The 15207-nt window shown below is 36.2% G+C and overlaps 1 protein-coding gene across 1 annotated transcript; it reads right to left on the bottom strand.

Annotated features, from left to right (window-relative positions):
• Positions 1 to 11809: 11809 nt before the first annotated feature.
• LOC102962836 (olfactory receptor 4F3/4F16/4F29-like) lies at positions 11810 to 12748 on the bottom strand. The gene has a single exon (XM_007087468.1). It carries the CDS (start codon positions 12746 to 12748, stop codon positions 11810 to 11812), a length of 939 nt encoding a protein of 312 aa, XP_007087530.1.
• Between the last annotated feature and the right edge of the window lie 2459 nt (positions 12749 to 15207).

Raw genomic sequence — 15207 nt, 5'->3', positions numbered from 1 at the left:
TCATCTTTTCATATACCTGTTGCCCATCTGTACGTCTTCTTTGGAGAAATGCCTATTCAAACGTTTTGCCCATTTTTTAATTGGATTGTGTTTTTGTTTTTGTTTTTGTTTTTGCCACTTAATTGTTTGAGTTTCTTATATGTTTTGGATATTAACCCCCTTATCAGGTAAATGGTTTGTAAATATTTTCTCCAATTCTATGATTTTTCTTTTGACTCTGTGATTATTTGTTGTTGTTGTTGTTGTTGTTGTTGTTGTTGTTGTTGAGGTTTTTTTGGATGGTGGGAAGTTTTGCTGTACAGGAGTTTTTTTAGTTTGATTTAGTCCAACTTTTCTAATTTTGCTTATGTTGCCTATGCCTTTGGTATCATATCAGAGAAATCATTGCCAAACCCACTGAGGGTATTCTATGTTTCTTCCATGAGTTTTACAGTTCCATTTCCTATATTTAAGTCTTTAATCTATTTTGAGTTGACTTTTATATATGGTGCAAGGATCCAATTTCATTCTTTTGCATGTGGATATTCAGTTTCCCCAACCCTTTTGTTGAAGAGACTCTCCTTTCCCTACTCTGTATTCTTGGCACTCTTGTCAAAATTTAGTTGATCATTTATGTGTGAGTCTATTTCTGGGATCTGTAGTTTGTTCCATTGGTCTGTATGTCTGTCTTATACTAGTACCATAGTGTTTTAACTATTGTAGCTTTGTAAAGTATTTTGAAATCAGGAAATATGATGCCTCTACTTTGTTCTTTCTCAGTATTTCTTTGGCTGTCAGGATCATTTGTGGTTCAATATGAATTTTAGGGGTTTTTTTTCTTTTTCCATTAAAAATGGCATTGGAATTTTGATAAGGATTTCATTGAATCTGTGGATCTCATTGGGTAATATGGATGATAACAATATTCCAATCTGTGATCATGTTCTTCCATTTATTTTCATATACTTTAATTTCTTACATCAATAATTTGTAGTTCTCAGTGTAGGAGTCTTCTACCTCCTTGGTTTTACTCTTTTTGATGCTATTATAACTGTGACTGTTTTCTTAATTTATGTTTTAGATAAGTCACTGCTATCATTTGGAAACACAATAGAATTACCATATGATCCAGCAATTTCACTTCATGGTATGTAGTCAAAAGTATTTAAATCAGGATCTCAAATAAATATATGCACTCCTATGTTCATTGCAGCATCATTCACAATAGTCAAGATGTGGCAACAACCTAAATATCCATCAACAGATGAATGGATAGAAAAAAAATTGGTATATACATGCAATGAAATATTATTCAGGCTTTAAAGAAAGGAAATCCTATAATATGTGACAACATGATGAATCTTGAGTACATCGTGCTAAGGTGAAGCCAACTAGTTACAAAACAACAAATACTGCATGAAATTTCTTATATGATAACACAGTCAAACTTACAGAAAAAGAAAGCAGGGTGGTGGTTTCTGGGGCTGTAGGGAGGGGGAAATGGGAAGGTATTAGTCAAAGAGTACAGAGTTTCAGTTCAACAAAATGGTAAGTCTTAGAGATCTAATGTACAGCATAGAGCCCATGGTTAACAATACTGTATTGCATACTTAAAATTTTGCTAAGAGGGTAGATCTTATGTTAAGTGTTTTTGTCACATAAATACATAAACGTAAGGAAGGAGGAACTTCTGGAAGTGATAGCTTTGTTTATAGAATAGATTATAGTGATGGTTTCATGACTATATACGTAACTCCGAATTCATCAAGTTATATATTTTAAATATGTTCAGCTTTTTGTAAGTCAGTCATACCTCAATAAAGTAGTTTTTTAATTTTTTTAATGTTTATTTATTTTTGAGAGACAGAAAGATACAGAGCACGAGTGGGGAAGGGGCAGAGAGAGAGAGAGAGAGACACAGACACCAGAATCCGAAGCAGACTCCAGGCTTTGAGCTGTCAGCACAGAGCCCGACGCAGGGCTCAAACTCACGAACTGCAAGATCATGACCTGAGCCGAAGTCGGATGCTCAAGTGACTGAGCCACCCAGGAACCCCAAGTAAAATAGAAAGAGTAAACCATTTGGAAATGATGAGTTGAAGTAGCCATGGCTTTAGTCCCTTATATAAGCAGAATCCACAGAATGATATTACAATTCACTTTTTGTAGGAAGGAAATAAAGCAATAGATCAATGTTTAGGGCCATTCAGATAAAAATTTGTAATCTTCTACTTCCTAATACTAGTCTGGTGTTGCTAACAAATGATTAGCTTAACTTGGAGTTACTGGGACATAAGAAAATTTGCAGAAAAGTGTATCAATCTGATTATCCTAGAAATTTCTCCACTTGTTTATTCTCCAAAAGAAGGGTAGAAAAATCTCCAGACACTACTCAGAATAGCAGAAAGACGTATAGGTATGAGCATGGGAGCTTCACGTTCCCAAAGTAGCTGTTTTTACTGCTATCAATGCAGCAAGGCTTGTAGAAGACTGTTGTTGCTAGGACTTAAATAAAATTTTGCTAGTGACTATGAAATTCTTTCCCTTTAGAGTTAGGAAACCAAGGTACAGGAAAGATAAATGGCATTGCTGAAGCTAAGGAACAAGTTGGTGGTAAATCCAGAATTAATACCTTTGACCCTTGGTTTCCATTCAGTCCAGGTTATTTCTACTACAACATGCTTCTTTTTCTATGATGGTTCAACCATTGCATCTAGTCTGTGGCCCAGAAAATCATAATATATCAAAGCTAGTTTCTTCAGATTGTCCAAATTCTTCACATTTACTCCACTAGACTCAAATCTTCTGCTCTTACTTTATACTTCATCTGGAGATCAACATTTAAAACATCTGTGCAGTTCCAGTGAATAACTTTTCCAATATGGAACATGAAGTCATGATTTGACTCCACTTATCCTGCTGTCTTCTATATTTATTTTGGTTGTGAGTTATATGTTCCAATTCCCCTATTTAATTACAGAATTGATTCATTTCCAATTCATTAGATTCCTCTCTCTCTTCTCTATTTCTTCATGGAAGAGTTTACATCCATGTAACCTACCTGGACCACTATCCAAACCATAATGGAGTCGAAAGACCACAGAATCCAGAACTCTTACTTTTAGAGTATTATTAACATGTATCATAAAAAAGACAGCTGAGTAGCAGCACTGAAATATATACACGATTTCATTTTTAATATATACTGCTAAATGGTCCTGTATGGACGTCTCATGATCACAATGTTTATTTGAAAGAATACATTTAAATATTTACTCTTGTTAGATACTTATTGATTAGACCAAAGGGTATTACATCACTGAATGGACACAGCTTACTAATGCCTTCTTTCAATGATCAGTGGACTCATGATGAGTTAAGGAATGGAATTACCATAACTGAGAAGCACTGGGTGTATCATTCCACATATGAATGAAATCATATGGTATTTGTCTTTCTCTGACTGACTTGTTTCGCTTAGCATAATACACTCTAAGGGGCGCCTGAGTGGCTCAGTCAGTTAAACATAATACATTCTAGTTTCATCCATATCATTAGAAATGGCAAGATTTCATTCTTTTTGATCACTGAGTAGTATTTTATTGTGTGTGTGTGTGTATATATGTGTACATGTGTGTGTATACACACACACACATACACACACATACACACACACACACACACCATATCTTTTTATCCATTCATCAGCCAATGGACAATTGGGGTCTTTCCATAATTTGGCTATTGTTGATAGCACTCTATAAACATTGAGGTGCATGTATACCTTTGAATCAGCACTTTTGTGTCCTTTGGATAAATACCTAGTAGTGTACTTGCTGGATCATAGGATAATTCTATCTTTAATTTTGAAGAGCCTCCATACTGTTTTCCAGAGTGGCTGCACCAGTTTGCATTCCCACCAACAGTGCAAAAGGGTTCCCCTTTCTCTACATCCTTGCGAACATTTGTTGTTTGCTGAGTTGTTAATTTTAGCCATTCTGATAGGTGTGAGATGGTATCTCACTGTGGTTTTGATTTGTATTTCCCTGATGATGATTGATGTTGAGACCTTTTCATGTGTCTGTTAGTCATCTGAATACCTTCTTTGGAAAAGTGTCTATTCATGTCTTCTTCCCATTTCTTCACTGGATTGTTTTTTGGGTGTTGAGTTTGATAAGTTCTTTGTAGATTTTGGATATTAACCTTTTATCTGATATGTCATTTGCAAATATCTTCTCCCAGTCTGTCAATTGCCTTTTAGTTTGTTGATTGTTTACTTGGCTGTGCAGAAACTTTTTGTCTTGATGAAGTCCCAATGGTTCATTTTTGCTTTTGTTTCCCTTGCCTCCAGAGACATGTCTAGTAAGAAGTTGCTACAGCTGAGGTCAAAGAGGTTGCTGCCTGTTTTTCCCTCTAGGATTTTAATGGTTTCCTATCTTTTTTCCACTGAATATTCTTTCCTGCTTTGTCAAAAATTAGTTGGCCATATGTTTGTGGGTCCAACTCCGGGTTCCCTCTTCTATTCCATTGATCTAAGTGTCTTTTTTGTGCCTGTACCATACTGTCTTGATGGTTACAGCTTTATGATACAGCTTGAAGTCTGAAATTGTGATGCCTCCAGCTTTGGTTGTCTTTTTCAACATTGCTTTGGCTATTCAGGGGCTTTTCTGGTCCCATACAAACTTTAGGATTGTTTATTCTAGCTCTGTGAAGAATGCTAGTGTTATTTTGATAGGGATTGCATCGAATATTTGGACTGCTTTGGGTAGTATCAACGTTTTAACAATATTTGTTCTTCCAATTCATGAGCATGGAATGTTTTCCATTTCTTTGTGTCTTCTTCAATTTCTTTCATAAGCTTTCTATAGTTTTCAGACAACAGATCTTTTGCCTTTTTGGTTGGGTTTATTCCTAGGTATCTTATGGCTTTTGGTGCAGTTGTAAATTGTATTGACTCCTTGATTTCTCTTTCTACTACTTCTTTGTTGGTGTATTGAAATGCAGCCGATTTCTGTATATTGAGTTTATGCCCTGCGACTTTGCTGAATTCACGTATCAATTCTAGCAGTCTTTTGTTGGAGTCTTTCGGGTTTATCATGTGGATTATCATGTCATCTGCAAAGAGTGAAAGTTTGACTTCTTCTTTGCCAATTTGTATGCCTTTTATTTCTTTTTGTTGTCTGATTCCTGAGGCTAGGACTTTCAGTACTATGTTGAACAGCAGTGGTGACATTGGACATCCCTGTCATGTTCCTGACCTTAAGGGGAAAGCTCTCAGTTTTTTCCCCATTGAGAATGATGTTAGCTGTGAGCCTGTCATATATGGCCTTTATGATGTTGAGTTATGTTCCTTCTATCCCTTCTTTCTTGAAGGTTTTTATCAAGAAAGGATGTTGTATTTTGTCAAATACTTTTTCTGCATTTATGAGAGGATCAATCCTTTCTTTTATTAATGTGGTGTATCACATTGATTTATTTGTAAATATTGAACCACTCCTGCAGCCCAGGAATAAATCCCACTTGTTCATGATGAATAATTCTTTTAATGTACTGTTGAATTTGATTTGCTAGTATCTTTTCGAGAATTTTTGCATCCAGATTCATTGTGGATATTGGCCTGTAATTCTCCTTTTTAGCAGGGTCTTTGGTTTTGGAATCAAGGTAATGCTGGCTTCATAGGATGAGTTTGGAAATTTTTCTTCCATTTCTATTTTTGGACTGGTTTGAGAATGAGTATTAACTCTTCTTTAAATGGCTGATAGAATTCCCCTGGGAAGCCATCTGGCCCAAGACCCTGAACAGATACAAAAAGATCAAGATCATACCATGCATATTTTTCAGATCACAATGCTATGAAACTTGAAATCAACCACAAGAAAAACTTGGAAAGACTTCAAATACATGGAAGTTCAAAAATATTCTATTAAAGAATTAATGAGTAAACCAGGAAATTAAAGAAGAAAAAAAAGAATTCATGGAAGTAAATGATAATGAAAACACAACAGTCCAAACCCTTGAGGATGTAGCAAAGACAGTCCTAAGAGGAAACTACATTGCAATACAGGCCTATCTCAAGAAGCAAGAAAGGTCTCAAGTACATAACCTAACCTTACACCTAAAGGAACTAGAAGAGGAGCAGCAAATGAAGCCTAAAGGCAGCAGAAAAGAGAAAATAATACAGATTAGAGCAGAAATAAATGATATAGAAACAAAACCAGTAGAACAGATTAATAAAACTCAAAGCTGTTTTTTTTTTATTTTTTTAGTTTATTTTTGAAAGAGACAGAGCGCGAGTAGGGGAGGGGCAGAGAGAGGGAGACACAGAATCCCAAGCAGGCTCCAGGCTCTGAGCTGTCAGCAGGTGCTCGAACTCACAAACCACAAGATCATGACCTGAACCAAAGTCTGATGTTTAACTTACTGAGCCACCCAAGTGCCCCTAAAAGCTAGTTTTTTTTTAAATAAATAAAATTGATCAAGACTTATCAAAAAGAAAGAGCATTCAAATAGATAAAATCATGAACAAAAGAGGGGAGATCACAACCAACAAACACCACAGAAATGCAAACAGTTATGAGAGAATACTATGAAAAATTATATGCCAAGAAACTGGGCAATATGGAAGAAGTGGAAAAATTCCTAGAAACTCACATACTACCAAAACTAAAACAGGAAGAAATAGAAAATTTGATCAGGCCCATAACCAACAAAAAATTGAATCAGTTATCAAGAATTTTCCTTGGGTTTGGCTTCTTAAAATTCTAAGGTCACTGTGCTTCACCTCAATTATGGCATAGATCGGAATCATGGAAATGGTGAAGTTGAGAATTATGAAGACCATTTACAGGGGGATTCATTCAGTCTTAGGAATTAATTCCATCAAAATTTGATTGAAGCCAGCTTACCATCTTGTCTTCTCATTCGTGAGATAATACTTCATACATGATCATTTTATATATCAATCATGTTCTTAACTTTTTGAAAATTATACTTTGACAGTTTTGGAGATCCACCAAGATATTCAAGTGGACTCACCTTCTGGGGACAATAAACTGTGTTTTCTGAGCTATGCACTTCATAAGACATTTAGACTTAGTTACGTCTCTTCTGGGTTCTTACCTTCACTAACATTTTGATCTCTGTTTTATTTTTCTGCTTTGGTAGTTTTTGTTTGTTAGTTGGTTTGTTTCTGGTTATGCCAAGTTTGTTTCCAGTGCTGGTTTTGCACATGACTAATAAGTTGTTCCTCATTGGTGACAACAGAGATTGTGAATTTGGTTACATGATTTAATAATTTGGCAGTCTCTATTAGGATAGTGAGGATCCATCATGGGTTGAATTCTGTACCCCCCATCAAGATTCATGTTGAAGTCCTAACGCCTGGTAATTCAGAATGTGAATTTAGTTTGGAAATAAGGCCATTACAAGTGTAATGAGTTAAGAGTAGGGTGAGCCCAAATCCAATATGACTAGTGTCCTTTTAAAGGGGGGAAATTTGGACACAAACAGACATGCCTGGAAGAAAACTAATGGGGGCGGGGGGGAGGGAGACAGAGAGAAGATAGCCATCTACAAGTCAAGGAGAAAGACCTGGAACTGATACAGACATGCCTGGAAGAAAACTAATGGGGGCGGGGGGGAGGGAGACAGAGAGAAGATAGCCATCTACAAGTCAAGGAGAAAGACCTGGAACTGATCCTTCCCTCAAAGCTCTTAGAAGGAACCAATCCTGTGACCACCTTAATTTTGAACTTCTGGTTTCCAGAACTGTGAGGTAATAATTTCTGTTTATGATACCTAGTCTGTGGTGCCTTCGTTGCAGCAACTTTAGCAAACCAATACAGGACCTATTCACTATCAAATGAGAAATGAGGAGAATTTGGTTTGTTTGTCTGGGTTTTTTTATCTATTTCTGTAAAAATATGTCTTGTTTCTGATGGAAACAAAGTTTCTTTGAGCTCCTATGTCTGTATGTGTCTCTACTTTTGATGTCTTGGTAGATAGGAATCTACCTTTGATCTGTAGGTAAGGTTGTAAAACTGAATCTAGGAGCTTTATGATGCCTTTGTTTCTGTAATTGATAAAACTTTTACTCATTGTATGACTATGAAATATTTTTCTACCTCAAGGAGCTACTAATAACGTTTATACAAAGCCTCTGAAAATAAAGGTTTTGTAAGAATTGGTTTATAGAAGTTAACAAGTGCTGACATGAATCTAGCATATCCTTTATCCCAAAAAAAGTTTTAAAAAGTGAACTTCTATATTAAATATGCTAGTTTTTTTTCAGAAAAAAAATTCTTATAAAATTTATTAACTCAGAAGCATTTTTATACAATATTCTAAAATCACATAATCTAAATAAATTCTTGGACAATTCAGACTAATTTGATAATATGTCTTACAGAACAGCTACAGATCTCCCTGATCTTCACAGTACAGACCATAAAACAAGCACTTAAAATTAGAAAAGATGTAAAATTCTATGTTCAACTAGTTTATTATACTTCTGACAGTTCTGTAGTGTGTCCACTTAAACATAATATCTAATATCCTTAGCAATTTTAAGACCTTGATTTAGTGTTAAATAAAGTAATTATAGGATATTGTTTGCATATTGTTAAAACAAGATTAAATAGTGGAGCACCTGGGTGGTCCAGTTGGTTGGGCGTCTGACTTCGGCTCAGGTCATGATCTCACGGTCTGTGAGTTTGAGCCCTGTGTTGGCCTCTGTGCTGACAGCTCAGAGTCTGGAGCCTGTTTCGGATTCTCTGTCTCCCTCTCTCACTGCCCCTCCCCTGCTCACATTCTGCCTCTCTCTCTCTCTCAAAAATAAATAAACATTAAAAATTTTTAAAATAAGATTAAATAGTGAACCATTGATCACAGTGTGTGTGTGTGTGAGAGAGAGACAGAGACAGAGACAGAGAGACAGAGAGAGAGATTTATGTCTTTGTAGAGTATCTATATCTTTTGATCAAGTTAGTGAATGTGCTCATTTAAGAATAACATTTATTGCCTATAAGAAAGTGTAAGAAGGATATTTGTGGCTGCTGGGCATTATATTTAGTGTGGTCATAAGCTTTGCTAGTTTACTAAAATGATCATATATGACAGACAATTCTCAATTCCTTCAAAAACACAGTGAAGTAGAAATTAGTTATGTTGGTTAAAAGTTATCATTGGGGCACCTGGGTGACTCAGTCCATTGAGTTTCCAACTCTTGATCTCAGCTCAGGTCTTGATCTCAGGTCATGACTTCAATCCCTACATTGGGCTCCATGCTGGGAGTGAAGCCTACTTTAAAAAAAAATTATAATTAATATGGGTGACTGAGAATATACCAGAAGTAACATGACCAAAAAGTATCACTGACTATGCAAGTAATAGAATCTGGTTTGTTTATCAAGGAAAAAAAAATACATTTACCTTAAGATAAAATGTTATTCCTGAATTGGAAAGGAATAGTAAAAGATAAAACCAAATGGATACAAAAAAAAAACAACAACAACAAACCTTCAGGAAGTAAATTTTATTTGCTTTAGTTATATATATATATATATATATATATATATATATATATATATATATATATATATATATATATCTTTATTTTTTAATTTAACTCTAATTCAATGGGTTACATATGCCTGATGTTTATAGCAGGATTATCAACAATTGCTAAAATATGGAAAGAGCCCAAATATCCATCACCTGATGAATGGTTAGAGAAGATGTGGTATATATACAAAATGGAGTATTATTCAGCCATAAAAAAAAAATGAAAATCTTGCCATTGGCAATGACCTGGACAGAGCCAAAGAGTATTATGCTGAGTGAAATAAGTCAATCAGAGAAAGACAAATACCATATGAATTCATTCAAATGTAGAATTTAACAAACAAAACAACTGAACATGGGGGAGAAAAAAAAGAGAAAAATCATGAAACAGAGCCTTAACTGTAGAGAACAAACTGATGGTTATCAGAATGTTGGTGGGGGGGGGGGGTGTTAAATAGCTGATGGGAGTTAAGGAGGACACTTGTTGTGATGAATACTAGTGTTATATGGAAGCGTTGCATCACTATATTGTATACCTGAAACTAGTATTACACTGTGTGTTAACTAACTGGAATGTAAATTTAAAAACTTGAAAGTAAACTATATATGTGTGTATGTGTATACATATATGTGTGTGTATACATATGTGTGTATACACACACACACATATATATATAACTTTAAATAATGAGTCTGAAAAGAAGCAATGACAGGTGTGAAAATTTTGGCAAATTTTGCACAGCTCAGCTTTGATAGGCTTATTTGAATAAACTTAGAAATGCTTTGCTATCAAATACTACATTAAAGCAAGACTAGATTTGTTTTTGCTATTAGAATTACATAACATTTATCTTGTTTTATTCATTCTTCTAACTAGAAGCAGTACATGTAATTCTTTGTCTTCTGTGTAATTTTCTTAGTATGCAAAGCTTCAGTGGTTCACAAAGTAGGTTGTGAACAAGTTTTTAATAGAAGACAAAAGGAGAGGTAAGGAAAGAGAAAAGAAACTTTCATCAAAAGTAAATAACATTTGTGAAACTTTGGTTCAGTTCTTTATGGAGATGGGGCAGGATATATACTGTAATATATACTCTAGGTCAGTATCAAAAAGTGTGAAAGCCATTGCTCTGGGTGACTCTACCCTTGCCATTTAGCTATTCTCCCCTCATTGACATTCTATGGCTGAGCTTCTTTGGCCAAAACAAGTCATTCAAGACATGAAACCTGTGGAGGAGGCAATTTATACATTCATAATCGAGAAATAGAAATTTAAAGGAGACAGCAGTAATGTATGGTGACAGATGTTAGATAACTTTATTGTGGTGATCATTTTGCAATAGATACAAATATCGAATCATTTTGTACACCTGAACCTGGCATAATGTTAAGTTTCAATTATACATCAATTAAAAAAAGATAAATTAATTAATAGGACAGCAGTAAGGGAAATTAGAAGGGGACAGAGCTGCAAGTGAAAGGAAGTGAGAAAAGAAGGAGGAATGGTGGCACAGGGAGAAGGAGAAGTAAGGAAGCTGAAAAATGAGAGGGAAGGGGGCTAGAGATCTTCATAGCCCAGAGACCATATGTGACTGAGGAAAAATGAAGAGGAAGAAGCAGAAGGGAAAAGGGAATGAAGATTTAATGGGTTTGAATAACATAATACTAATCAAGGAGAAAGATCCTGGTGTTTTCCCAGTTCTTTATATTCTGAGAATACATGGCTTCTACCCAGACATGTACCCATTGGGATTGTATATGTGTGTTCTCAAAGATTGTGTGTGCTCTCAAAAACACTTCCGTCCTTGCACAGGCCTGACAGAGACCCACAGAAGGGGTAGAATATGGACAAGCTGCAGCATACAATAAGAAGACTTCATTCATTTCTGTCAACAAACCCCAACTGAGTACCAGTAGGAATTCCTTTCTGTGAGACAGACTCCTGTCAAAAAAAGGAGACAGCTCTCCCTGTTCTGAAGGCCTTAAAGAAGTCTACCGTCTTTTGTATTTCCAACAATTACTTCATATAAATATTATTCCTTAGGAATTGAGGCTCAAAATTATTGTAATCTTAAGTTTGAAATACTTCATATGTAACTCCTCTCTTTTCAAAAGTAAATGTCCCTCCCTCCTGAGTGAAAGAGAAAAATAGACTCAGTACCAGTGTGTATAATCAAAGCAAGGTAAGACAAACAAGAGCTTCTCCCTGAGTTTAACCATCAATAATGGACATCAGTAATCAACAAGGGCTCTTCACAACAGCAGACATTCCTTAAGAGATCTTCCTGTAATTCACTAGCTGTCTGCATACTCTCCTCATTGCCACCTGCATTTCTTGGTTCCTGAATGTATAGATGACCGGATTTAGGAAAGGAGTGAGAATAGCATCAAAGATGGCCAGAAACTTATCCAGGTGTATGGAGGGAGATGGCCATGTATAGACAAATATCAAAGGACCAAAGAACAAGAATACCACAGTGATGTGAGCTGACAGTGTGGACAGAGCCCTGGATGAACCAGCTGAAGAGTGTTTCTGAACAGTGAGAATGATGATGATATAGGAAATGATCAGTATGAGGAAGGAGCCAACAGAAATGAATCCACTATTGGCTGTGACCATAAACTCTAGTCGGCCGGTGTCCGTGCAGGCAAGTTTGATGAACCGAGGAAGGTCACAGTAAAAGCTGTCCAACACATTAGGACCACAGAAAGGTAAGTTTACCACAAACGCCAGTTGAACCATGGAGTGGATGAGGCCAGTCATCCAGGCAGCCACTAAAAAGAAGAGGCACGTTCTTGGGCTCATGATGGTCAGATAGTGGAGAGGCTTACATATGGCAACATATCTGTCAAAGGCCATGGCGATGAGCAGCACCATCTCCACACCACCAATGACGTGGATAAAGAAGATCTGGGCGATGCAGCCTCCAAAGGAGATGACTTTACACTTTCTGAAAAGATCATAAATCATCTTGGGAGAAGTGACAGAAGAAACTCCCAGGTCAATGAAGGAGAGGTTGGCCAACAGAAAGTACATGGGGGAGTGTAAGTGAGGGTCAGAGGTCACAGTGAGCATAATGAGGGAGTTTCCCATCACGCTTGCCACATAAAACGTGGAGGAGAACACAAAGAGGAGAAGTTGGATCTCCCAGGAATCGGTGAGTCCCAGGAACACAAACTCTGACACCACAGAGCGATTCACTCCATCCATTGGCGTTGTTGGCACAGCTACCTGAAGAAGGACAATAGGAGAAAATGTAAATGATGATAATTATGTTAATATATTAGGAGAGATGGCCACAATTATGAAAGCCTGTTTCTACTTTAGCATTAGAACTGACCTAATATGCTCATGGCCTCTCGAATGTGATTACCCAGAAAAATCAGTGGCTGTCGTGTGGAGCTGCTCTCTACCACCAAGTTGTCTCTGCATTTGATACCCTCTGCTTCCTCCCAGGGTTACTCATGAGCTATAAGATAGTCGACATGAGCCAAAGCTTTTGATTTTGGGTCCCAAACTAATACAATCAGGCCCCAGTCACACAGAACTAATCACTATTGCAATCCCTTCCAAGTCTGTAAAACTTCATCTGACACACAGACCCTTCTTCTCTTCCATCCCAGTCCCCACCTCTGGGAACATATTCATCTTTAATATTACTGAAATGCTTAACACATTTACAAAGTCTTGCTTTATTATTACTAGCATGAACACCAAGCTTTCTTTGCATTTAATACCACTCTGCTTCCTCCCAGGGTAGATACTATGATGTTTTTCATGAGATACAAGATTGGTCAACTTGAGTAATAAGAATTCAACCACCAAATTCTTTTGATTTTTGTTTCAAGACCAATATAACCTGGCTCCAGTCATATATACTTCACCACTCCTCAGCTATTTCATTCACTTCCAAGAATACAAGACTTATTCTGACAAACAGACCCTTCCTCCTAACTCCCCACCTCTGGAACATATTTATCTTTAAGGCTTATTAAATTTTAACCACATCTGTGAGGTCTTGCTTTATATCGCTAGCATTTATTTTGCTATGTCTTGTGTTTTAATTAACTAAGTACAACTTCTAACTCACCAAAATACTGTAAGCTCCTTGAAGGCAGAGATTATGATTTATTCATATTTGGATTCCCTGAAGTAATGAAGAAGTGGTCCACACAGAGGTGCAGGTCCATAAATTCTCTGTTAGGAGTTTGCATCATGCTAAGTGCAGAAATTGAGAGTGCTTAGAAACTTCTCCAGCAATCTTACATCACAGCCAAATCCATATGTAGGAACTTATATTTTCTAGAGTGTCAATCCATGAAGGATTGTTGGGGGGGTGGGGGGAAGGAGAGCAGGGGAACCTACTCCTTCACCATTTAAGAAGCACTGCCATAGAATACAGGACATATGATCCGAGAGGCCTAAACCATGAAGGGCATCATGGTATGGTGAAAAGTATTTTGTTCAAACCTCCATATAAATTACCTTGTAATTTTAGTTTTATTTAGAGAAGCAACATAACATAGTGGAAAGAATATGGATACTGGATTCACAAAATCAAGACTTATACTCTGGTTTACCCACTAAGTTGATATTGAGTAAGTTAATTAAATTCTTGAACCTCAGTTTATCTATAAAATTGCAATTAATAATACTAATTTTTCTAAGTTGTAGAAATAAAGTTTTTCATCATGTATTCCATATGTAAATATTTAGCAAATATTGATAGCAAATATTGATTTAGCAAATATTGATTCCCCTTTATTTTGCTCATCCTTAATAGTGTTCAATACATGAGATAAATGAATGAATAAGAAAATTAAATGGCATTGGCCAACACAGAGCATCAAAATTTCTTTATTAATTAATTTGTTTTTTTTATTTAAATCCAAGTTAGTTAACATATAGTGTAATGATGATTTTAGGAATAGAATTATTAAGGATTCACCACTTCCATGTAACACCCAGTGCTCATCCCAAATGTATCCTCCTTGATACCCATCGCCCATTTAGCCCATCTGCCTACCCAACCAGCAACCCCACCAGCAACCCGCAGTTTGTTCTCTGTATTTAAGAGCCTCTGATGGTTTGTCTGCCTCTGTTTTTATCTTATTTTTATTTCCCTTCCCCTGTGTTCATCTGTTTTGTTTCTTAATTCCACACATGAGTAAAATAATATGATATCTGTCTTTCTCTGACTTATTTTGCATAGCATAGTACACTCTAGTTCCATCCACATTGTTGGAAATAGCAAGATTTCATTCTTTGTGATCTCCAAGTAATATTCCGGTGTGTGTGTATGTACACACATACACACACACACACCACATCCTCTTTATCCATTCATCAGGCTATGGACATTTGGGCTCTTTCCATACTTTGGCTTTGTCAATAGTGCTGCTATAAATATTGGGATATATGTGCCCCTTTGAATCAGCACTCCTGTATCCTTTGCATAAATACCTAGTAGGATGATCAAATTTTCATGTCTCAAAGATCTTTCAGCAGTACATTATAATCATCTCCTTCCACATAACACAATATTCATAATATTTTAGCAGTCAAAATAAATACCACCTTATGTAGCTTAAATATATTTCCTCTCACAACTCACTGTATTTCTCTATAGTACTTACGACAAATGTAATTTATTGATTTTTTTCTTTGTT

This window comes from Panthera tigris, chromosome B3 (genome assembly GCF_018350195.1).
Source record: "Panthera tigris isolate Pti1 chromosome B3, P.tigris_Pti1_mat1.1, whole genome shotgun sequence".
NCBI classification, from domain to species: Eukaryota; Metazoa; Chordata; class Mammalia; order Carnivora; family Felidae; genus Panthera; species Panthera tigris.
The sequence above is the reverse complement of the archived record's forward strand: the minus strand, read 5'-3'. Positions and strand labels throughout refer to the sequence as shown.

Excerpts from the sequence above, each read along its gene's own strand:
- LOC102962836 (XM_007087468.1), bottom strand. The coding sequence starts at position 12,748 with ATGGATGGAGTGAATCGCTCTGTGGTGTCAGAGTTTGTGTTCCTGGGA.